Source organism: Strigops habroptila, chromosome 11 (genome assembly GCF_004027225.2).
Source record: "Strigops habroptila isolate Jane chromosome 11, bStrHab1.2.pri, whole genome shotgun sequence".
In the NCBI taxonomy this organism is placed as follows: Eukaryota; Metazoa; Chordata; class Aves; order Psittaciformes; family Psittacidae; genus Strigops; species Strigops habroptila.
This window is the reverse complement of record NC_046360.1, coordinates 8,518,470-8,538,336: the sequence shown is the minus strand read 5'-3', so window position 1 is coordinate 8,538,336 and position 19,867 is coordinate 8,518,470. Positions and strand designations below refer to the sequence as shown.

The 19,867-nt window shown below is 40.2% G+C and overlaps 1 protein-coding gene across 6 annotated transcripts in view; it reads left to right on the top strand.

Moving 5' to 3' along the window:
• COMT (catechol-O-methyltransferase) overlaps nt 1-19,770 on the top strand; it is a 29,677-nt gene extending 9,907 nt beyond the window's left edge. For 4 of the 6 annotated variants that reach the window (XM_030500653.1, XM_030500650.1, XM_030500652.1 and 1 more), the window contains exons 2-5: nt 8,780-9,062; nt 10,832-11,025; nt 12,523-12,654; nt 15,065-17,270. In XM_030500653.1, the coding sequence (XP_030356513.1) occupies nt 8,780-9,062; nt 10,832-11,025; nt 12,523-12,654; nt 15,065-15,244 (789 nt within the window). In that variant the 3' untranslated portion in view covers nt 15,245-17,270. Of the gene's footprint in view, nt 1-6,216; nt 6,694-8,779; nt 9,063-10,831; nt 11,026-12,522; nt 12,655-15,064 lie in introns of those variants that run through there. The other 2 variants (XM_030500651.1, XM_030500649.1) reach the window with 2 other exon arrangements.
• Nucleotides 19,771-19,867: the final 97 nt, after the last annotated feature.

The following is a 19,867-nucleotide window of genomic DNA, read 5'->3' as shown; positions in this document are numbered from 1 at the left end:
GCTTTAGTTTGCATCAGTGGAAAAAGAGTTTAACCATATTAACCCTGCAAACAATTTACTTGTCACTCAAGTTTAGCAATATTTTTTAGCAGCTGGTATCAGGTTTATCTCTGCCAGTCTCACACTGTTGTCTTTCAGCAATCCTTCAGGATCACTGGAATTATAACTCTCTTGGAATTTTCTGAAAAAACATCATTTTGGCAGCAGTCGTTGAAACCAGATCTTAATGTATGAGGCCATCCATACCAGTTTTGCTTGAGCTCTCTTAGAAGAGATTTCTCAGAAAGCAGTTTCTAGCTAAAGTAAGAGACACGGTGCCCACTCCAGCTAGTTTTCTGGGAAGGATATTCTCTCAGGATTTGAGGCCAAGGTTTCATGCCCTGCGCTTGCCTCAGGCTGCCTCTTCCCACGCAGTGCTTTGGTTACCTGCTGTGCTGGATCCCACCTTGCCTGGCCTGTTAGAGCTGTTCATTTCCATAGAAATAAGCCATCATTTCAGCAGCAATTTCCTTTCTATTCTTTCAGATCCTTCAGCGAGTGTTTCACCAGGTTTCAGTTGTGCACTCCCCTTGGCCTGAAAAGCAGCTTGTGGAGAGCAGAAAGCTGCGCTGGAGAGAGACAGATTTACAATAGATTAGCTGGTAGCCTTGGAAGCAGGACAGAAGCACGCAGTGGGGATTTGGGATGCTGAGGATTTAGCACTTGATCTTTGTGATATAAAGAGAGAATGTGAAATAAGTCTATCACAGGTGATCATGCTGAGGATAACCAAAATAGCCATTTTGGTCTTTCCTCTGCCAGCCCTTTCTCCCTGTGTCCAGTTGGAGCAAAATCATTCAGTAGGAAGTAGTTCTACCCCCTGGGGCACGTTAAAATCTCAGCTAAGAAAACTTTTTACAGACCAGCTCCTAGAGTGCTGCCAGGGCAGAGCATTTTCTGCTTCTAGCAGGTCACTGCTTCCCAGGTTGGGTTTGTACAGTTCAGCTGAGCTACACCAACCTCTGGCCTCAAACACTAGTACAAATAATCCAAATGCATCTAATGTTCCAGAGTGGGAATAACAACTACTAGGAACAAATGCTACCAAGGGGTACCTGAAAAGATCTTTTTCCTGCAAAGCTGTCTTTGCTCAAAGCCTGGTAAAGTGCATTTCTCATCCTTGAAGAATTCTGTCACCCCAAACTCTGACTTTAAATCATGCAGTGTGATTAGGCCAGACTGAATCAGAAAGTTATAGGTCCACATGGACCTGCTTGTTGGATGGAGATGAGGCCTCTCTTCGTGGCCAGTTTATTCTAAACCCTGCTCTTCTTTATGGGGCACACAGCCACTATATAAACCTTTTCCTTTGCGTGATAGCACTGAAGACCACTTAGACAATGGCTACTGTGAAGGGAGTTTTAAGTGGGTAGCAATTATGTGAATTGAACTAGAGAGAATGGATGTAAACACCCTTATGAAGCTTAGTTGATGAGGTCCCAACTAGGCAATAGGCACTTTTCTGTTCTTTTCCTTTCATTCAGTAAGAAGAAACCTGTATTTGTTTCATTTCAACCTGAGAAGAGGAAAGAAGACAAGACAAAAGGCCAAAGGGGAATAAAATAATCATCAGAACTTTGCATTTATAGAAGTCAGAATTTTTGTAGTCATGGTAGTGAAGCTAAGTTATAGTAATCTGAAAAAACCCTAGGAAAAGGGAAATTCAGATTTCATACAAGAAATACTTAGTGAAAAATTATATAAAGTCTGTTCAGCTTGTTTTTATTGATGTCAGTGGAAAATCTGAATGTCAAATTCCCAGACAAAGTTTCCATTGAAATACAAGCTATTCACATTTGGCAATATGCTGATTATTCTTCACAGTGTTGCACTCATTTGAAAATACATAAACAATAATGAAAGAATAGGAGGTAAAAAGATATTTTTTTGACCTTTAAAAGTACTAAATTACGAAGCTGTTGAATTGTGTTGCCTACAGCAACAGGATACAATGTGTTTGGCAGAAGTTACTTTAGACTTTCTGTCCAAAATACTCTGCCTTTCTTGCTCTGGGAAAAGATCAAGAAAAGCAAAATGCCGTAAACCAGAGATTGTTTCACTCAAGACAGCACGGGACAAAGAGTCAGGGACTCCAGTTGCAGTCAGGGCACGGCACAGATCTCCTAGTGCAGAGCAACAGACATTGTTAAAATATGCGTAGAAATGTGCTGACTCTTCTGCATTGTTTTTGCACTGCTTCTGAAAGAGCTGCCATGTCCTTAACTATATGCAAATCCTCTGCACGCTCTAGCGTATGAGATACTTAAAGGCATAATTTCAGCAGAAGCTTTTAAAAAGTTTGAACTTAAACCTTATATCTGTAGCAGGGACTTTTCTGACAAAGAATAATTCAGGTTTGCAACACCTTGAAAGTTATAGAAGTAGTGGTAACTTTAACCTACTCTTGTGGCAACAAAGATGTAGGTAAGACGGTACACCCAAGATCAAATCAGAAAAACATTGCCAAGATGAGACTCAACCCTAAGCCCCCTGACTCAGGATCACAAAGTTTACTCTCATTCCGGTCCTGGGGAATAGCAGAATTATGTACATGCTGGTTTTGTAGAAGATGGGTTTTTTTGTGGTTATGTTTAGGACTTCATTTTTAGTACAAAGCAAAACAATATCAGTTTATCCAAGCTAAAACTGTAATGAGAGGTTCTGTAATTAGGCTTATAAGGATTCAACTTGATTGGAAAAATATTCTATCCAAGTTTCCAATCTCCCAAGTATTTTAATATCTGTCATCTTATTTTTGCATCTGTAGGAAATGAAGCCTTGTTAATGACTCATAATGTAATGAATTAAGCTTCAGAATAGTTAAATATTCAAATTTAATACTTTTTTAATCCACTAAGTGTGAAACTTGCTAAGTCCTACGTCCTTATTAAAACTCAGAGCATTAAAAGGCGCTTACTTTCAACATGTTTATTTTTCTTCTCTGTTTTATCAGTTTTTAGCAGAGGGAGGTTGTTTGGAATCTGAGAGAGTAACAGTAGCAGTCAGTAGTTTAGACCAAATCTCCATACACTTTCCTCTAACAGTGTTACAAAAACTTCATACAGTTTTTATGAAGCACTGAGAAAAATCTCCATTTGAATTCATCTGGTGACTTGGAGTTACATTAAACATTGATGTTACCAACTGTTATAATCCTTATTTTTTTGCTTCAGGGAATTCTAAGACCAGTTATTTTTTAACAGTACTTGGAAAAAAAATTACCGGAAGGACTGATAAATAGCAATGCTGAAAGATCCTTATTGTAACCTGTGGTGAAATGGCTGGAGTCACCTGTACAAGAATAAAGAACAGGATGTATTGTTTTGTGCTCCATCATATGGGCATTTTTCTGTTTTTAGAAAAACTGGAGCTCCTATAATAGCAAGGGGGTAGTGAATCCCCTAACTGAAACAACTACTGGCATAATAATAGATCCCCAGGACTGAGCCAGTCTCTTGAGGTTTCTTTTATGGCCATTGGAATGACTTAAGTATTTTATCTTCAAGGGCAGGTAAATTGAGGCAGCAGATTCCCACAATTTGTGATTGCTTCTTTCTTTGAAAGTGTCATTTTAAATCTCTGTAAGCTGAAGCAGAGGTACTCCCATTCAAGTTTGGTTATGGTTTGCAACAGGGGAAAACTGCTGAACTGCATTGTGAAGTTAAGATTTGGTCTTATGAAACCTGCCAAAATGAGTAAGATTAGATGCATAAGAAAATAACCCAGTGCTTTAGAAAGGCTCGTCAGTACTTTGACAGGTCTGGGCATGAAATTTTAATATGTTTTCTTTTAAACTCTTTCTTCTCAAAACCAGATTTAGTGATAGATGTTATTCATTCCTTTTGATAATGTTATCCCTCCAGTTTCCTGTTTATTCCCTTGCTGAATTTTTCATTTTGCCTACTGTTCTCCACTTCAAATTTAAGTTTTCAAAGGGCAAGCTCACTTTATCATGGTGTTTCTAATGCACAGAAGAGGTTGCAATGCTAAGCTGTGTATTTGGAACCGCAGTACAAGCATTAAATAATAAGAGCAACTGCCTTGTAAGAAGTGGCTATGGGAAACTTGACTATGTGCAAGTTCAGTTTTATTGCATATTTAATGAATCTCATGAATCCATATTAAAGCTAAAATTACAGTTGCATTTTCTAAAGCTGTCATAACATGACTGTCTCTTAGGTAGTGGTAGTTTGAAATTGGTTGAATTACACACTTCATTTTCATATCAAATATTTTCCAGCTAAGAATATGAAAGCAATTACCTATTTTGGTACAGATTTTTTTTCCCTCTGGGTGCATGACCATCACTGATGCATCTCGCTCTTGGCAGGCTGCTTTTATAGTCTACTGCTATCACAAAATTTATTCTCACATCTGAAGAAGACAGAAATTAAGAGGGACAAACTTTGAAAAAGAAATGGTGGGTTTTTAAAAAAAAAAAAAAAAAGGAAAAGAAACCCAAGATATTTCTGGTTTGCTCCTTTTTAAAGTTACCTTCTCTGAAAACTGGTTTTCAGGATAATTGTCTCCTAAAGGAGCTCTGCTATGAACAACCCATAATGACAGTTTGTGAAGGTGCTGGGGTGTTACACAGCACTAACAAGCCTAACCCCCCCGCCCCAACAGTTGAAAAACATTCTTTGATACAGGCAAAAAACAAGTGAACTTGTCTAGGAATGGAAAAAAGCAGCATGTACTATATAGGTTGTTGCTATCTGTGAGCAACCTGTAAGGATCTGTGAAGGCAGGTGGGCTCTGCTGTTACATGTGATAGCATTCATGTAGGACTCAGAAGTGCGAAGATCTAACTGAGGCACTGTAAGAAATGGATCCCTCTGAGCACTTGATCATAGGAATGGCTAAGCTGAATGAGCTGATGAAGTTTTAGATCTAAGACCACCTCCAAATCACATACATTTGAGCTTTCATGTATACCTTTTTTTGGTCTTGTTAACAAACACGTTACACAAAACATGTAAACAAACCAGTCCTAGCAGCCACTCACCAGTCTAGATCAGAAGAGAAATGCAGGTCAGTATTTTGCCTTCAGAGGGGATTCTTGGGTAAACTTGAAGTGGTAAGATTTCATAGCTGAAGATCCAAACTTTGTTTCCAGGTGGCCCCGCAGAACTATCAGTTGTTGCCATTCCAGAGAAGCTAAAGGGCTGCTCATGGTTTTGCCTAAGGAATGGCTAGAAGAAACAGAAGTCTTTGGCTATCTGTGTAGTTCAGAAGCATATCCCAATTTACACCTTTTTGTTAAGCTAGTTGCATCTTAGTATCACGATGTCCCACTGCACCTGCCGTGGGTTGCAGCAGCCTAAATACAATCTATGCATTTGAAAAGTTAGGGCATGTACATCTCAAGGCATCTTTCTCTGCACAAAGTACACTCTTTAAAAACAACAAAATCTTAAAAAGGATACTGCTGTCCAAGTAAGGATAAGGGTGAAGTATTTGTCCAAGATCAGCGAACTTGAGTGCCTTGCTCTGCTCTGGCTAACAGAGACATGTTAAGAAATAGCATTTCACAGGCTGCAGATGATGAGGAAACTGTTCTTCTTTAATACATGGGCTTCTGAGCATGTGATGTCTTGTAATTTTGGTGCATAAAGCCTGTAGTGGTGTGGGAAAATCAGACAATGGAAATCTGGTTTGCTGACATACCCTTCCATGCCTGGGTAACAGTGTGAAAATGGAGGGGTAGGATTTTACTGTCAAGCAGCTTCTTTTTGTTAAGGTATAAAAATAAGTCTTCACAATCTGTTCCCTGTCTGTAAAGGAAGTCTCGGCATTCCTGAGTGGGGCTGAGATAGCCTACAGATGCTCTCTCTCCCTGTTTTGAGAAATCTCGGCAAATGGTCTCTTATCTACACTAAGCAATAGAGGAAAGCTGTTCCTCAAAAAATATACCACCTGTAGTTCATCCTGCAGCAATCATCCCTTCTTGCTGTCCAACAGATCTTTGAAGGCAGCCCCAAACAGGCTGGCAGAATCTCACAGTGTCAAAGCAACAGCCTGTGGCAAGTTGTACAGAGGATGCCGAAGTATCCTTTGTAACCAGAGGATTATGTCTGGCAGCGGTGTGAAATAATTCTGAACACCAACAGTCTTCATTTCTAGAAGGATCTGAATACAGTTGAACTGCCACCAAGTGAGTCACTGGCAAGCAGGGCTCATGCGGTTTCGCTTGTGCAGAGGCAGGAAGGTTAGATACCTGCTGGCATCAGTAAATAGGTTCTGGGCTCCATCCATTCACTGCAGTTCAAAATAATTCTCTCTCAACTATGTCAGTAATCCAAATCCATCAACAATGACCATACAATTAACTAAGGCATGTTTTCACAGCCCAACCCAAGTTCTTGGTGGACAGATAATGTGGAACATCTTCATGTAGAACTAGAAAGAGCACAAGTCCCACCTGGAAGGTGTAGGACAATTAGGCATGATAAGTAGGACTACTAGTACATAGAAGGAAAGAAGCAAAATTGCACCCAGCCCTTGATGATCCTGTTGAGGTAGAGAAGCAGGTTCTTATTAGCTAGGAAATAAAATTAATGAAGTCCAAGAAGTAGGACTTTTCTGTGCTAATGATGCTGACAAGCCCTAAAAAAGCAATGTCTCAGGTCAGACTTTGCAAGGAAAGCATTTAAGGTAAGTATTAACAGTGGTTACTACTTAAAAGCAAAAGAAATAGACTTTTGACTGCTCCAAACAAATCGTACTTGCTGTGCAACTAAGATAGGTGGATGGGTGAACAAATATCACTGTGCTGTAGGTTGAGCGTATCGCCATGGAAACTCAGTTATCTTCTAAACTCAAAGTATGCTCTGCATGATGATTAAAAATTCAAAGCAGTGGGATAGATTTTTCCTGTGTGTAATGCATATGTGCCAAATCCTACTGCAGAATGAAAGTCTGACCACACATAACATTTACAATTTTCTTGGGACAATTTTGGGAAAAAAAGAGAAACAGGAACAGGTAGGAAGAAACCTGGGGGAATATTTGGCTAGTCATATAGCCCCTTTACCTCTGGTCTTGGGCAACTTAGGCGAAAGTTTTGAGGCTGTTGTAGCTCCTGTTAGAGCAAAGGTTTTGCTGAAGTCCAGGTGGGTGGAGTGCAATACAAGTGCAGGCGTTCACCATTTTTAGCAAGCTGGAAGAGAAAAACTTCATAGAAAGAATCAAAGACTAGAAAGAGTTATATTCTGTAACGGTTTTTTTTAAAGTGCAACTTTATCCAGCCTGCTGAGGCTAAGAAATGGGTTCTGAATCCTTTAGACCTGTGGTCAAATGCTTAATTAGACTTAAAGAACAAACGAACTCGGCAGTCATTCATCCTAATACTAACTGCAGCACATTCCAAGCTGTGCTCTCTTCCCAGCATGCAACTGTCATCCCTGCTTGTGGGAAGCAGAGAGGGAAAAGCGGAGGTGTTAGAAGCTGCATCATCAGAAATGAGGCGTGTTTTGAGTTGTACAAGAGGAGATTCACACGCAGAGAGTCCTCAGGCAAATCGAAACCCTTAGTTTGGTACCCTGTCAAAGGCTAAATCACTTGCTTATTATTAAGAACCCTTTCTTTGTAAGATCTTTTTTGCTGTGACTCCTGCAAGGAGGTAAATGCACCTCCCTGTATACTGGCTTGTCTGAAATCCATCAGAGTAAATGGCTTTGATGGGATTTACTGCTTGAGCTGTACAGGGTGACATGCATTTCATCTGCTGAGCTTTATGTTCAGATGCCCTTAACTCTTAAAGACACAGTGCCCATGCTGCACACACACAGGCACCTGCAGCTATTACACCGAATTTCAGAGTGAGAATAGGCACAATCTCATCAGATGATTTAAGCTGGCCCATCAGAGAAGTACAACATGCCCTTTTGTATATATCTTCAATTTCATGAGTCTGAGCTTTTCTCTGATTCAGGGATTCAGTTTATGTTTTTATAACCAGTGTGAAAACATCCCTACTTTATAAAAGGAAATGCATCTTTGGTTCTCAGATTGACAATTTGTGTCAAAAGTTTTATAAGCAGGAAAAAGGCTTCTATTTTCTGTAAAACATTCCAGCTGGGTCCCCCTGCTGCAGGCTCTGAAAGGAAGGGGGCAGGCAGAGTCCTACTGAAACATCAAACTCAGCTTCTCTGCAGAGCATGCAAGAAGGGCAGGTGCTGGCATAGAGCTCTGCATGCGGGGTAGTAACTCACAACCTGCAGACTGGCTTGAAACAGAACGTTACTTCACAGTGGCCAGTTTTCTGCTGATAATTGTGCTCAAAATTAAAGGGTGAGATGTTCCACATTTTACCACCAAGGCCAGCTTAGAAGTTTCCCAGTGCTCAAAAATTTAAGAGAGAGGGATCACATGCAGGCTCTGATTTAAGGTTTTAAATCCTTTGAAAAAAGAGAACAGATTTGATGCTGAGAGGCTCGTTGCGCAGTGGCTTGCGTGGAGCCAGGACTGAGCAGCTGTGTGGGGGAAGGGACCAGAGCATTAAATAAAGCTACTTGTTGACTGCCTGTAAAATTGGCTTCTAAAGGGAGTGCCACAGAGCACCATCCATTGCCAAGTGACAGAGAGCAATTTTCAGCTACTCTAGAAAATACCATAATTAAACTCTGTGTGTTCCTGTTCAAGTATGGTTGGTTGTGGATTATTCAACTTAGTATTTACAAGAAGGATAGCTCTCTCCCGTGCCACCTTAACCCTGGGCTGTTTGTCTTTTTCCTTCCAGATGCTGGAGAGCTCTTCAGTCCTTTTGTTCATTGTCTTCCTCCTGCTTTTCATTTTGCTGCTCTTTGTGGTACTCATCAGGAGAAACGTCACTGCTTCCCTTCTCTGGAATGAAATAATCCGGGAGAAAATAACCAATTTCATCATGAATCAGAGCAAGGAAGAGAGGATTTTAAATTTTGTGCTGCAGAATGCAGTCCGAGGAGACCCCTGTAGTGTGCTGGAAGCTATAGATAAGTACTGCTCCCAGAAAGAGTGGTCCATGAATGTGGGCAGTGAGAAAGGTAATTGCAGTAGGGATCAGCACTTGAGAGATCCTTCAAGATTAGCACATTACAGGACATCTTATTGTATTCACATGGTAACTTCCATCTGCTGAGAAAACAAAAAAAACAAACCCAAACCCCAACCTCACCCTTCCCCCTCAAAACCCCACAATAGCCTTGTGAGTATCCAGTGAGTAATCCAGGAAGTCACAGGACCCAGTCTGGGTTTGCATGTTCTGTATATTGCAACTGTGTAAGCAGAGAGTGATAATTTATGGGAAAGATCTAGGTTGTGTTATACCTCAGTTCTTATACAAGGTGCCCTTAAAGCATAATTCATTATGTGAAATACTTTCAGATCCCTAACTGAAAGATAGTAAATGAGGGAGGAAGGGCGGGATTTTAAACTATGTTGTGTATGCAAGCATAAGTTATAAATCAATGTTGAAGGGAAAAATCCTACCCATGTAATATACAGAAGCAGTGCTCAGACATTGCTGCTACTTAGCAAGTAAATCATCTTGTTCTTGCCTCCTAATGGAAAATACGTGGACAAAGCTTTTTTTTTGTTTTTTTCTTAGCTGCAGGAGAGGGACAATCTGTTCAAAAAACTGTAATGGCAAAATGTTAACATGTTATGAATTAGACACAAAAGTACCTCTTACTGAGGAATTGCAGGGGAGAGTTGCTTAGCCTGGGATTAACATAGCTAATGAAATACAACAGTAAGCATTGTAACAAAAATGCTTCTCTGTCACGGGTACAGTTTTTGAAACTCTGCATACCAGGCTGGGTGCTGAGGGCAACAGAACAGTGGGTGGTGGATTAGCAGGAATTCTTAAAGCTCTAAACCTTGATCAACTGGGCTTATATTCTTAAAGATTTCACTCGAGTTTTGCTCTGACAAGATGACCTTTCCTCAGATCAGAGCCATCAACGTTAATGCATCTTTATTCCAAAGATTTTGGGAGTGACCATGTGATGCCAAGATGCAAGCATCATCATCATACTATTCATAAACAAATGATGTCCAGGAAAATACCAAGATAATGAAATTTATATGTACACTGAAAAATTCCATGGCTCAGATGTAAGATCCCTTCAAATACTTTTTCAGATTAGTTATCTAGTTTCCAGCCATACAAGTAAGAGGAGGCAGTTTTCTCACAAATAGATTCTTTTCTTCAGAAGGACTGAGCATAGCCAGTGTCACTTACTTTCATAACATTTTGTTGTTGTCAACGATTGACTGATGTTTTCCATGCCACAAATTCACCCAGTGAATCCAAGTATTTTGCAACTTTATAACTACATTTTTCTTCTTCCCTTTAGAAACAAGTATTTAGGCTAAGAAATTTTGTCTCAGACTACTGCATGTAACATTTGCAACAAATATGAGCACTCAAAATTCAGGATTTATGTATTTCACAAACATGGCTAGTTTCTGCAAACAATTCTTAGACAAAACCACTGCAATTTTGCCTTGTAACACTATAAATATTTTAGTTAATTCAGGCACTTCCTCACTCAGAAATGTTTATATTGTGAACAAGTAAGATTTTTTCTAGTTTAAAGCTTGCATTTCCAAACTTAGAATGTCCATGAGCAACTTGATCACAGATAAGCCAGTTTGCAAAGGATATAGTATATAACTTGACTTCAACCCTTAATTTTTGAATGTGCTTAGCAACTGAGTATGCTTTGTAAGTTTCTTGTCACTAACTTGCTCTTCTGTATGCAAACCAGTTTGATTTTGTCAGAAGTTAACATATTTCCATTTTATGCAGGTTTAATTCTAGACAAGGTAGTGGAAGAGGTCAGTCCATCGGTTGCACTGGAGCTGGGAACATACTGTGGCTACTCAGGAGTTAGGATCGCTCGGCTACTGAAGGCAGGAGCTCGTCTTCTCACTGTGGAGTTCAACCCAGCATTTGCTGCTGTAGCTAAACAGGTGTTTGAGTTTGCTGGAGTACAAGATAAGGTAAATACCATTTGTCTCCAATCAGTACGAGGAAGCAATACATGGAGATTGGGACTTTATCCATAGGAACAACATAAATAGGATTACATTTGTTTTTCACTTGTAAAGCAAGTATGACAACCTGAGTGTTTGGGAACATGCAGAGTTCAACCATCAGACCTGATCATAGGGAAAAGCTACCAGCGTCCATGAAGAGGACCAAGGTCATCTGTGCTTTTGTATATACAGCACAAGCAAACTAAATTTGTTAGCATTCGTCAGGGGTCCAAGTACAACGCAGACCCAGCTGAGAGTCAGGATAGAGCATGAAGCTTGTCAAGGGGTGTGTGTGCCCAAAACAATCAGTTCTCCAAAGTTCTTTGTTATGTGAGACAGGATGAAGATCTGGAGGGACCAGACCAGAAATAATCATATACATCTGTATCTCCTTAACATTTTGAAAGCACTTAATCTTCATCTTCCAGTTTGGCCTCTTCACTATTCACTGGTTAGTAGAGCAGACAGGCCATTTGCTGAGAGCCATTTCAAAACCCATAGAGACTGTAAGAATAATACAGACTTGGAGGGAGGCTCCAGAGACAGTTATTTCACTTCCAGTCAGAGATCAGCAGCACACACAATCCTCTTCATAAAATTAGTAACACTATTGCAAAACTGGTTAGATTTACTGCAAGACTGCCCCAGAGATTCTTCCTCCTGATTATCAGAAGCCTTTCTATGATTTCTGACATTTATTCATAGACATTTTATATTCCTTTTTTTCCTTGCACTCACAGTCCTTATTAAACTAGCTCTGTTCCTACTTACAGTCCCTGATCTTTTATAGCAGTACAGCTGAAGGCTTCATTATGTTACCTCCCAAAAGCTAGACTAGAATATTGGTATTCTGTATATAAACAAGACTGAGTACAACAGAAAACTGAACCATAGTCCAATTTGTTACAAAAGCTCACAAAAAAGAGTTGCATTATGTGCAGTGGACTTCAGATGAGATGTACTTACCCAGATCTAGTTGGTTATAATATATATGTATATATAAATTGTGTGCAATCTGAGGTGTCTTGACTCTTTGTAGTCAGCTAGGATGCAGGTATTTCCAATCTATAACCCGCCCCAGCCCAAGGTAGACATCTACAGCAGGTCAGGGGATTCATGCCTGTCTATTCGACAAATCAGTTCAATGTAGATGATAAAACTAGAGGAAATAAATCCCACCATGAAGTCTTCTAATGCGTTTCTTGACTTCTTGAAGAGAACCTGAAGCACTAGCAACATCTAAATTGCATTTTCCCCATCTGATTTAATTTCCTGATCAGCTATGAGTCATAAACCAGACAGATTTCCTTACCACTTTTTTCTTCCACTCACAGTACATGGCTCTTGCTTGAAAAATCAATGTGCAGCAGCTTCTTTCAGTCTGGCCACAGTTTAAAATGAGCTAGAGGCACATGCTTTTTCTTAATGGTTCTCAATTGATCAGATGGATTTGCGTTTCAGGTAAAACTCATAGAAGGCCCTTCAGACGAAATTATTCCCCAGCTGAAGAAAAAATATGAAGTGGATACTGTGGATTTTGTCTTCCTGGACCACTGGAAAGACAGATACAAACCAGACACCATCCTGCTTCAGGTCAGTTTGCTCAATTTCAGTATTCTAAGTAAAGTAGCAAATGCCTTGATGGCTGTAAGGTCTATATTCTTTGTGAAGGACTTCATCCTCTGTAAAATGAAAAATGGCAGCCCAAATAGCAACCTTACAAGAAAACAGGATTTTGGGGAAAGGATCCCAAACTTTTGTTAGGGACAGCTGCCGACACTACATAGCTCAGGACTTGGCAAATTCTGTTGTACCGTTTTGGTACAATGGGTCTGCAGTAGAAATCCTAGCTCGAGGAGTGCATGGTCTGGGTCTTATGCTCCCTAGAAGAAGTATCTACGTGGTCACTAACTGGAACACTTGACCCAAAACCATCCTGATCCTGGGAGCAGGTGAGACTTAGGACCTGTGTATCTCAGCTCCACTTCCCTAATTTTCCCAGTACCCCTTTTTTGCTGAGGGTCTATTCTGCCACCAGAGCCTTTGAATGAAATACTATTTTGGTAGCACAGCTGGGTATCATCTTTCTGAAAGTCTTTGCTCCACCTAATTGGTGGCAAAACAACCTTTGGACGAGTGCAGACTGCCCCAGCCAGGCACTTGCTGGGAAGTGCTGTCCAACTCTGTCTCCAGTCCTGACTATGAAAAAACCATGCTCATTCTTCCCGACCTCCCTTAACTATTACTGTAAGCATTACAAAAAGTGTAACAGCAGTAGGCAATGATAGATGAGGCAACTACTAGAGGACTTCTGGATAGGAAGGAATTTTCAGGTGTTAAATGACTGAGATTGACAACATCTGTATCTGTCAACACAGCACATACAGGCACTCTCCTAGCTTTGAGCTGCAGGCCGGTAAGATTTTCTACACTGCCTGTATGTATGGAAGTGTAACTTTTCAGTTGTTTTCTTCACAAATAAATCCACATTATTTTCTCATCCAGGCTTGCCTGGTTTTTAATTTCAGCCCTGTCCTCCAGATAGCTGTTTGAAAAGAAAATTTGTTTGGTGTTATGGACAGCCAATATTGAATTTACAAATTGTTCCCTCCCTACAGTTATTTTGTACCCAGAGAATGTTTCCTTTTAAACTGGCTCTGTAAGGATGACTGAGCTCTTTTCACTGGGAAGAGCTGGTGCATCCTTATCAGAGCTTAACCTTCACAACACAGCCAAAATAAACAGGTAGTTTAATTCCATCATAGTGGTCAGTCTGATGCAACTGTAATATAAAGTTGCAAAAATCCATTATGAAATTAAGAGGAGAAAGATGAAGAAAAGATATTAATGTTTTCTTAGATGTTACAGACCTTCTAACATGCAATTTTGGCAAGTATTGCAATATGAATTATCCAATAGGAAATGTAAAATATTCAGATGAAATATACATTGGAAGTGGCACAGACAGCATTCCTGACATGAAAACCATCTGAAATCCTGATGACCAGTGGAAAATACAGCATGTTGTCACTTGTAGGCTTCCATAAGCTCTGCGATAGAAATGGATCAGAGGATATTTGTTGTCTCTAAAATTGCTTCTCCTGTGCTGACCGGTGTTTGGTCACCAGAGGCAAAAGCAGAAAGCTGAACAGCCTCCACAGCACTCTCATCAACAGAACTTCTCTAATGTACTGGGAGCAACAAAACCCACCCCCTGTTTTGGCTACAACTGCTGCCTGTAACCACAGGATAACAACCAGCCTGATTAACTACAGACTGTTTTAAAACAGCTGGTAAGCTCAGATAACCAACTTCTGCTAGACAAAAATACCAATAAAAATTAGGTTTGTAGGTTAACTGAGGATAAACATTGTACTTGAAGTGAATATTACAAGTTAATTATGCCTTGTGGAAATGTGTCAGTGATCTTCATTGTGCACAAGCCCTGCTTCATGCCTGGCTCCTGAACAAAGTGGCAGAAAGTTGTACAGGATGAAAGGAAAACAAGTACAGAAAATCTCTTTTACATTTAGATGTTTTGGAGTTTTCCTGAGACTGACGAAAGCAGACTAGTACATGCCAGTCTCTCAGGTGACCTTAAGAACTACTACAGTATTCTTATGCCATATTAAAAAAAGTTTTCAAACTTAAGCATGAGAGCCAAAATAAAACCATTTTACTGGTCATGTAGACATAGTTGGAAACAATCTGAGCAGCAAACTGCACACCGCCACTGCACTTGATTTGCTATTTCAGAACCTGAATGACCCAACATGTCATCAGTATCTCTAGTGAGACTGTTTAAAAGTTAGCATATTAAACATGCCCACAAAGGATCAGAGTTATTCAGCTTCTCTCATGTCTTTTCTTCCCTCCAAACCTGTAGTACGATGGGGTTTTGGTTGCAGGCACTTGAGTTTGACATGGTTTAACATGAAAGCATATTACATTCAAGCCAATGTCTGCTTAACAGCCACCATGAAGCAATTTCCCTTCTTTCTAGGAATGCAACTTGCTGAGGAAGGGCTCGGTTCTTCTGGCTGACAATGTCATCATCCCAGGAGCTCCAGAATTCCTTAACTATGTCCGCAACAACTCCCATTTCCAATGCACTAACTACCCAGCTCATCTGGAATATATGAAAGCGAGTGATGCTATGGAAAAAGCTGTGTTTTTGGGATAAAGAGGGCCATTAATACTCAACCTTTGTTTCAAATGATGTAAATGCAACTGCACAAGTTAATTTTTCCATGCTTTAAATTTTGGGGTGTGGGGTTTTTTTTAATTTTGGAGCCTGCAATTAAAGCAAGTGCTACTGGAGATCAGGTGGAAACCAAGATCCCGAGTAAGCAGGGTAACTGCTCAAAGGTCTGTTCCATTGTTACACATAATTCAGCAAACCCAAGGTGCAGCACATTGCCTTGACCAACACGTCATCAAACACCACAGTCTGTTATTTTGAACTCAAGCCTGATCAACCACAGTTTGGGCTTAGGGCTAGGTGGAGCAAGTTGCTGCAACTTCTGAAGATGTGTCCCCCCGACTGAACTCAATCATTATCAAGAGTGGAAAAAAATATGTGTGGTGGTGTGAGAAAAGACCATTTCAGGAGCCCTGGTTTTGCTAAATTACCAGCATGCCACTTAATGCAATGAAGGCTCCTATTGTGATGAGATACATTTCTGCATCATGACTACAAAAGTTAATCACTGCTATGTGAGAGAAAAGGGCACGCACTGAAAGAAGACAGACCCATGCAGTGATGAGAAAATAGAACAGAATTTAGCAGAACACAAAGAAATAGGATTATTAATCTGTCCATGCAGAGGTAGGGAAAACTGAAATAGTAAATAGGTCAACACAGGAACAGACAGAGAATGAAAGGAGTAGGCTCTTTCCAGAAGAACACCAAAACCTCCAAAACGACATAATATTTTACTTTGAGAAAATGCTGTTTATGCCCTCATATTTACTTATCCCCTCATTATATTGTATATGCTTTCTAGGAACAGGGCAAGCTGCTTATTCTGAAGTGCTGTGTATGCTTAAGATGCTGTATAAAAATAAAAACCAGAGAGAATGGGTTTTACCAGGTGGGTGCTGCACACCCTGGTTAACCTCAGTGCTGTTACCACTAGGTGAATAGTGAGGGTTGTTACTAAGACAAGAAGCCAAACCTGAAGTCTCTCACTCACCTGAACAATGCAGAAGTCCACTGGCATTCTGGCATGTCCTGCTGTGATTATATAATGAGGCAATGGTCGCATTTATAAATAAAGCCTAAAAAACAATAGAGCTGGCACGTGACTTCCTTTGTTTCCAGTGAATTCTGCCACTGTGCTTGGGATTTCCAGCCTTGGAACAGCCACAGAAAGATCCAACAATTGAAAATCAGAGTGAAAAATCACAGATAACCACTCTCATTTTCCCATTATGGATTCTTTCAGACCTGTTATCAGCTTCTTCCTTTTATAGCCCACCTTACTGAAGTGGTATCTCTCCTGGCCTGTGTGCTACAGAAAATCCACCTCCAGGACACCAATCATGAGCCTAGGAGAGGATTGCCCCACAGTATAAAGGAAAACTAGAACAGACTAAGGTGACAGGTTAGAAATGAACCAAGCAAACCATGGTGACCCAGCCACCTTGTAAGCATGTGCATTTCACAGCAATATGAGAAGGCAACATTATGAGAGTTTCTTCAACAATTTAAACTCTCTCACATTGAGAAAAACGCAAGATTCACTATACTGGATTAGATTATGCAGAGGCAGCCCTTTGTGACTCTGTTGTGCTGTCCTGTGTAGGAGCAGACCCCAAGCTCCAACACTTCCATCTCACAATGTGAATAAGTTGATTTATTCTGTAAACTTGCTCAGTGTGTCCGCTTGGTGTTCAGGCTCAACTCAAAATCACTGGGCCAAAGTCCTTCAGGAGATTTCAAGCAATTTTTGCAGAACTTGCAAAAGAAAGTAATCTTCAAGCAGACTGACATGCACAAGTTTCCAGAGCATACTGGAACACCTGGATACACACTTGCTGACCAGCATTCTTTTATGTACACCTAAGGTCACGACTCCAAAGAATCCTCTTCTGTATTTAGCTTTAAACACCTCTGCACCTAAACAGACACTCCTGCCATAGCAGGGCACTTCACACCTACAGATGAACAAACCAAAGTCTCAGATACATGCTGAAGGATGTGAAAATAGTAAATTTGTAGAATGTTCTGCACTTCACAACAGGGGATCAGAAAAATACATTTCTACTGCTAGTTAATGGCCAAAATTACTGTCCCAGAAACTATAAAGAAAATCAGGGAAGGAGGGAACCTGTAGAACCAGCATGGATATTCCAAAAGATGCATCAGTGAATAATGCATGTGTAATATATGTCTACATATAACAGCCACCTTTCAGTATAAAAGAGGTATTTTTATTAATTAGAAAGGATCTCCCACATGGCAAATTGTGAAAATAAACACAGTGTGTGTATCATCAGATTATTTACAGAATTCCACACCAAGAACATTTTTTCCACTTGACCACTCTTCTGAAATGCTCTTAATTATTGGTGGCAAGGGATGAAAAGGAAAAAGCCTGACTTAGTTTGCATGACAGACAAGTAGAAAAAAGGCTTTTGGTCAGTTGAGCAAATATGATCTGGAGTCACTGACACATAAATATGAAACCTCCCCAGGACAAGAGTTACTTTGGAAAATAAAGGAATGCTTTGAATGCTGGCAGAACCAAAACGTGGGCAGTGGATCTTCTAATTAAAATATATTCTAAAAACCTGCTTAGTGTTACTGCAACATCAGCCTATTGCAATTAGAAGACACAACCTATTCTTTCACAAATCAGGTATGCAACTGTGCATCTGGAAGCATGTGTTTAAAGAGCACCCACTGAGAGTGTATCACAGATAGAAAGCTCCCAATGGAAAGAACTCTCTTAAAACAACACATTGCCTCCAGCAAATTCTCACAACTCATGTCACAAATGGTTGATGCCACCAAATACTGGTAATTGAGATCTATTCTCCAAATGACAGCTATTCTTTAGCTTCTCTTCATGACTCAGGCAACACCTGAAAGAGAGGTCTGGTTTCTGCAAGAGCCTCTTTGTTACCTCAGAAGGACGTGATGTTGTCTTTCAAAATATATATATTGCAGTGATGCATGCTTACTTGGTTGAGTAGGCAATTAGGAATTAGTTATATGGTATGTTATGAATAACAGCTAACTACATTTGCTGTGCATGTACATTAAACATAGTAAAAGTTTTTGTCTTTGCCTCTGGCTCTACAGCTGACAGTCCCCTTATAAAACAACTTCCCACTGCAAAAACAACCCTCTGTCAGCTTGTACCAGAATGGGATTCTGCCATTGCTGTGCTTCAGCTGCTCAGAGACCTTCACAGTAAGACACTGGGGAAGAGACCTCTGAGGACAGAATATTCCCCCAAGACACTGCTGAAACCTGAAACAGATGAGGACTGTAATATTTCTTGCCTGTTGTTACCAGGTTAATCTTTCACCTGCAGAACTCACTGCTTCCATGTGCCCAACCTGTGATAAGCTGGAAATGAAATCACTTTGACAGCTACAAAAGGTCAATTGTAGAAACAACATATTTGTTTTAGCTCAGTACCTTACCTACAGCATCTGCTTTTCATTGTTGTATTAGTGTATCCATAAAGGAAAAAACAGATTCCTCATTGCAGCAGAACACTGACAATACCAAGGAGCATGATGCCCAGAAGCCCCCGTCTTACCACAGCACTTGTGAAACGAAATCCTGCAGCTGCAAGAACAGAACCTGGAGATAATTTTACAGAACTGCTGAAGATGCATTCAGGACATCTGAAATAAAGAGGGAAGGCAAGCTGAAGATGACCTTTCAAGCGCTGTTTGCAAGCATTTGCGAGTAAATGGAACCTTAAGGTAGTGCTGTGGATGGTACAAACAGGAATTGAACACATGGCAACTTTTGTTACTACGTTTCCACTCACAGAAAACCTGACCTACACTCTACCTGTAAGACAGACACTGTGTCAAGATTTACTGGGCTTTGCCATGCTTTATGCAGGCATGGTGGTCACTGTGATGTGTTTCGGCGCAGCCTCCCTACTGATCTTACCAACACAGATGAACGTGCCAGGAAAAGGCAGTCTGAAAATGAATTAGGATCTGTCAGTAACCAGCTGTTACTTGAAATACATGGTTGACTTCTCAGTACCAGGATTTTTTTCCCCCACACGACGACAAATGTAAATTATTTGGCGCATTCCCAAAATAACAATTTCTTATGCCAACCAAATGGCACACATCACTGCAATAAAGATTTTCTGTTATTCTTACATTTATGAGAATACTTACACATATTTCAGAAATGGGAAATCTTTGTAAAGTTACATGGATTTTATGACTAAATTGTGAAAGGCTACTAACTTCCCAAATGGAAAAGCCATCAGCAAGCTAGGCTTGTGGACACAAATGTGCAGGCCTTTGAACAGTGATGCAGATGTCTCTCCCACAGAAATATAATTGTGTATTAAAAAGGACAAAACCACCATGATCTACAGTCCAGGGTCGTGCTGCAACTCCAGCATAGGGCAATGAATCAAAATATTTTCAGGTATACTAGTTTGGAGGATATTCCAATTGCCCTCATTACCAATGACCTTTTACTAACACTGAGTACAGTGACCTGAGCTAGGGTTGCATAATCCCCTGCCACAGAAATCTGCTGTTCCAAAGCCAAAGAACATTTGAGGTACCTGACATAACAAAAAGATAACCAATG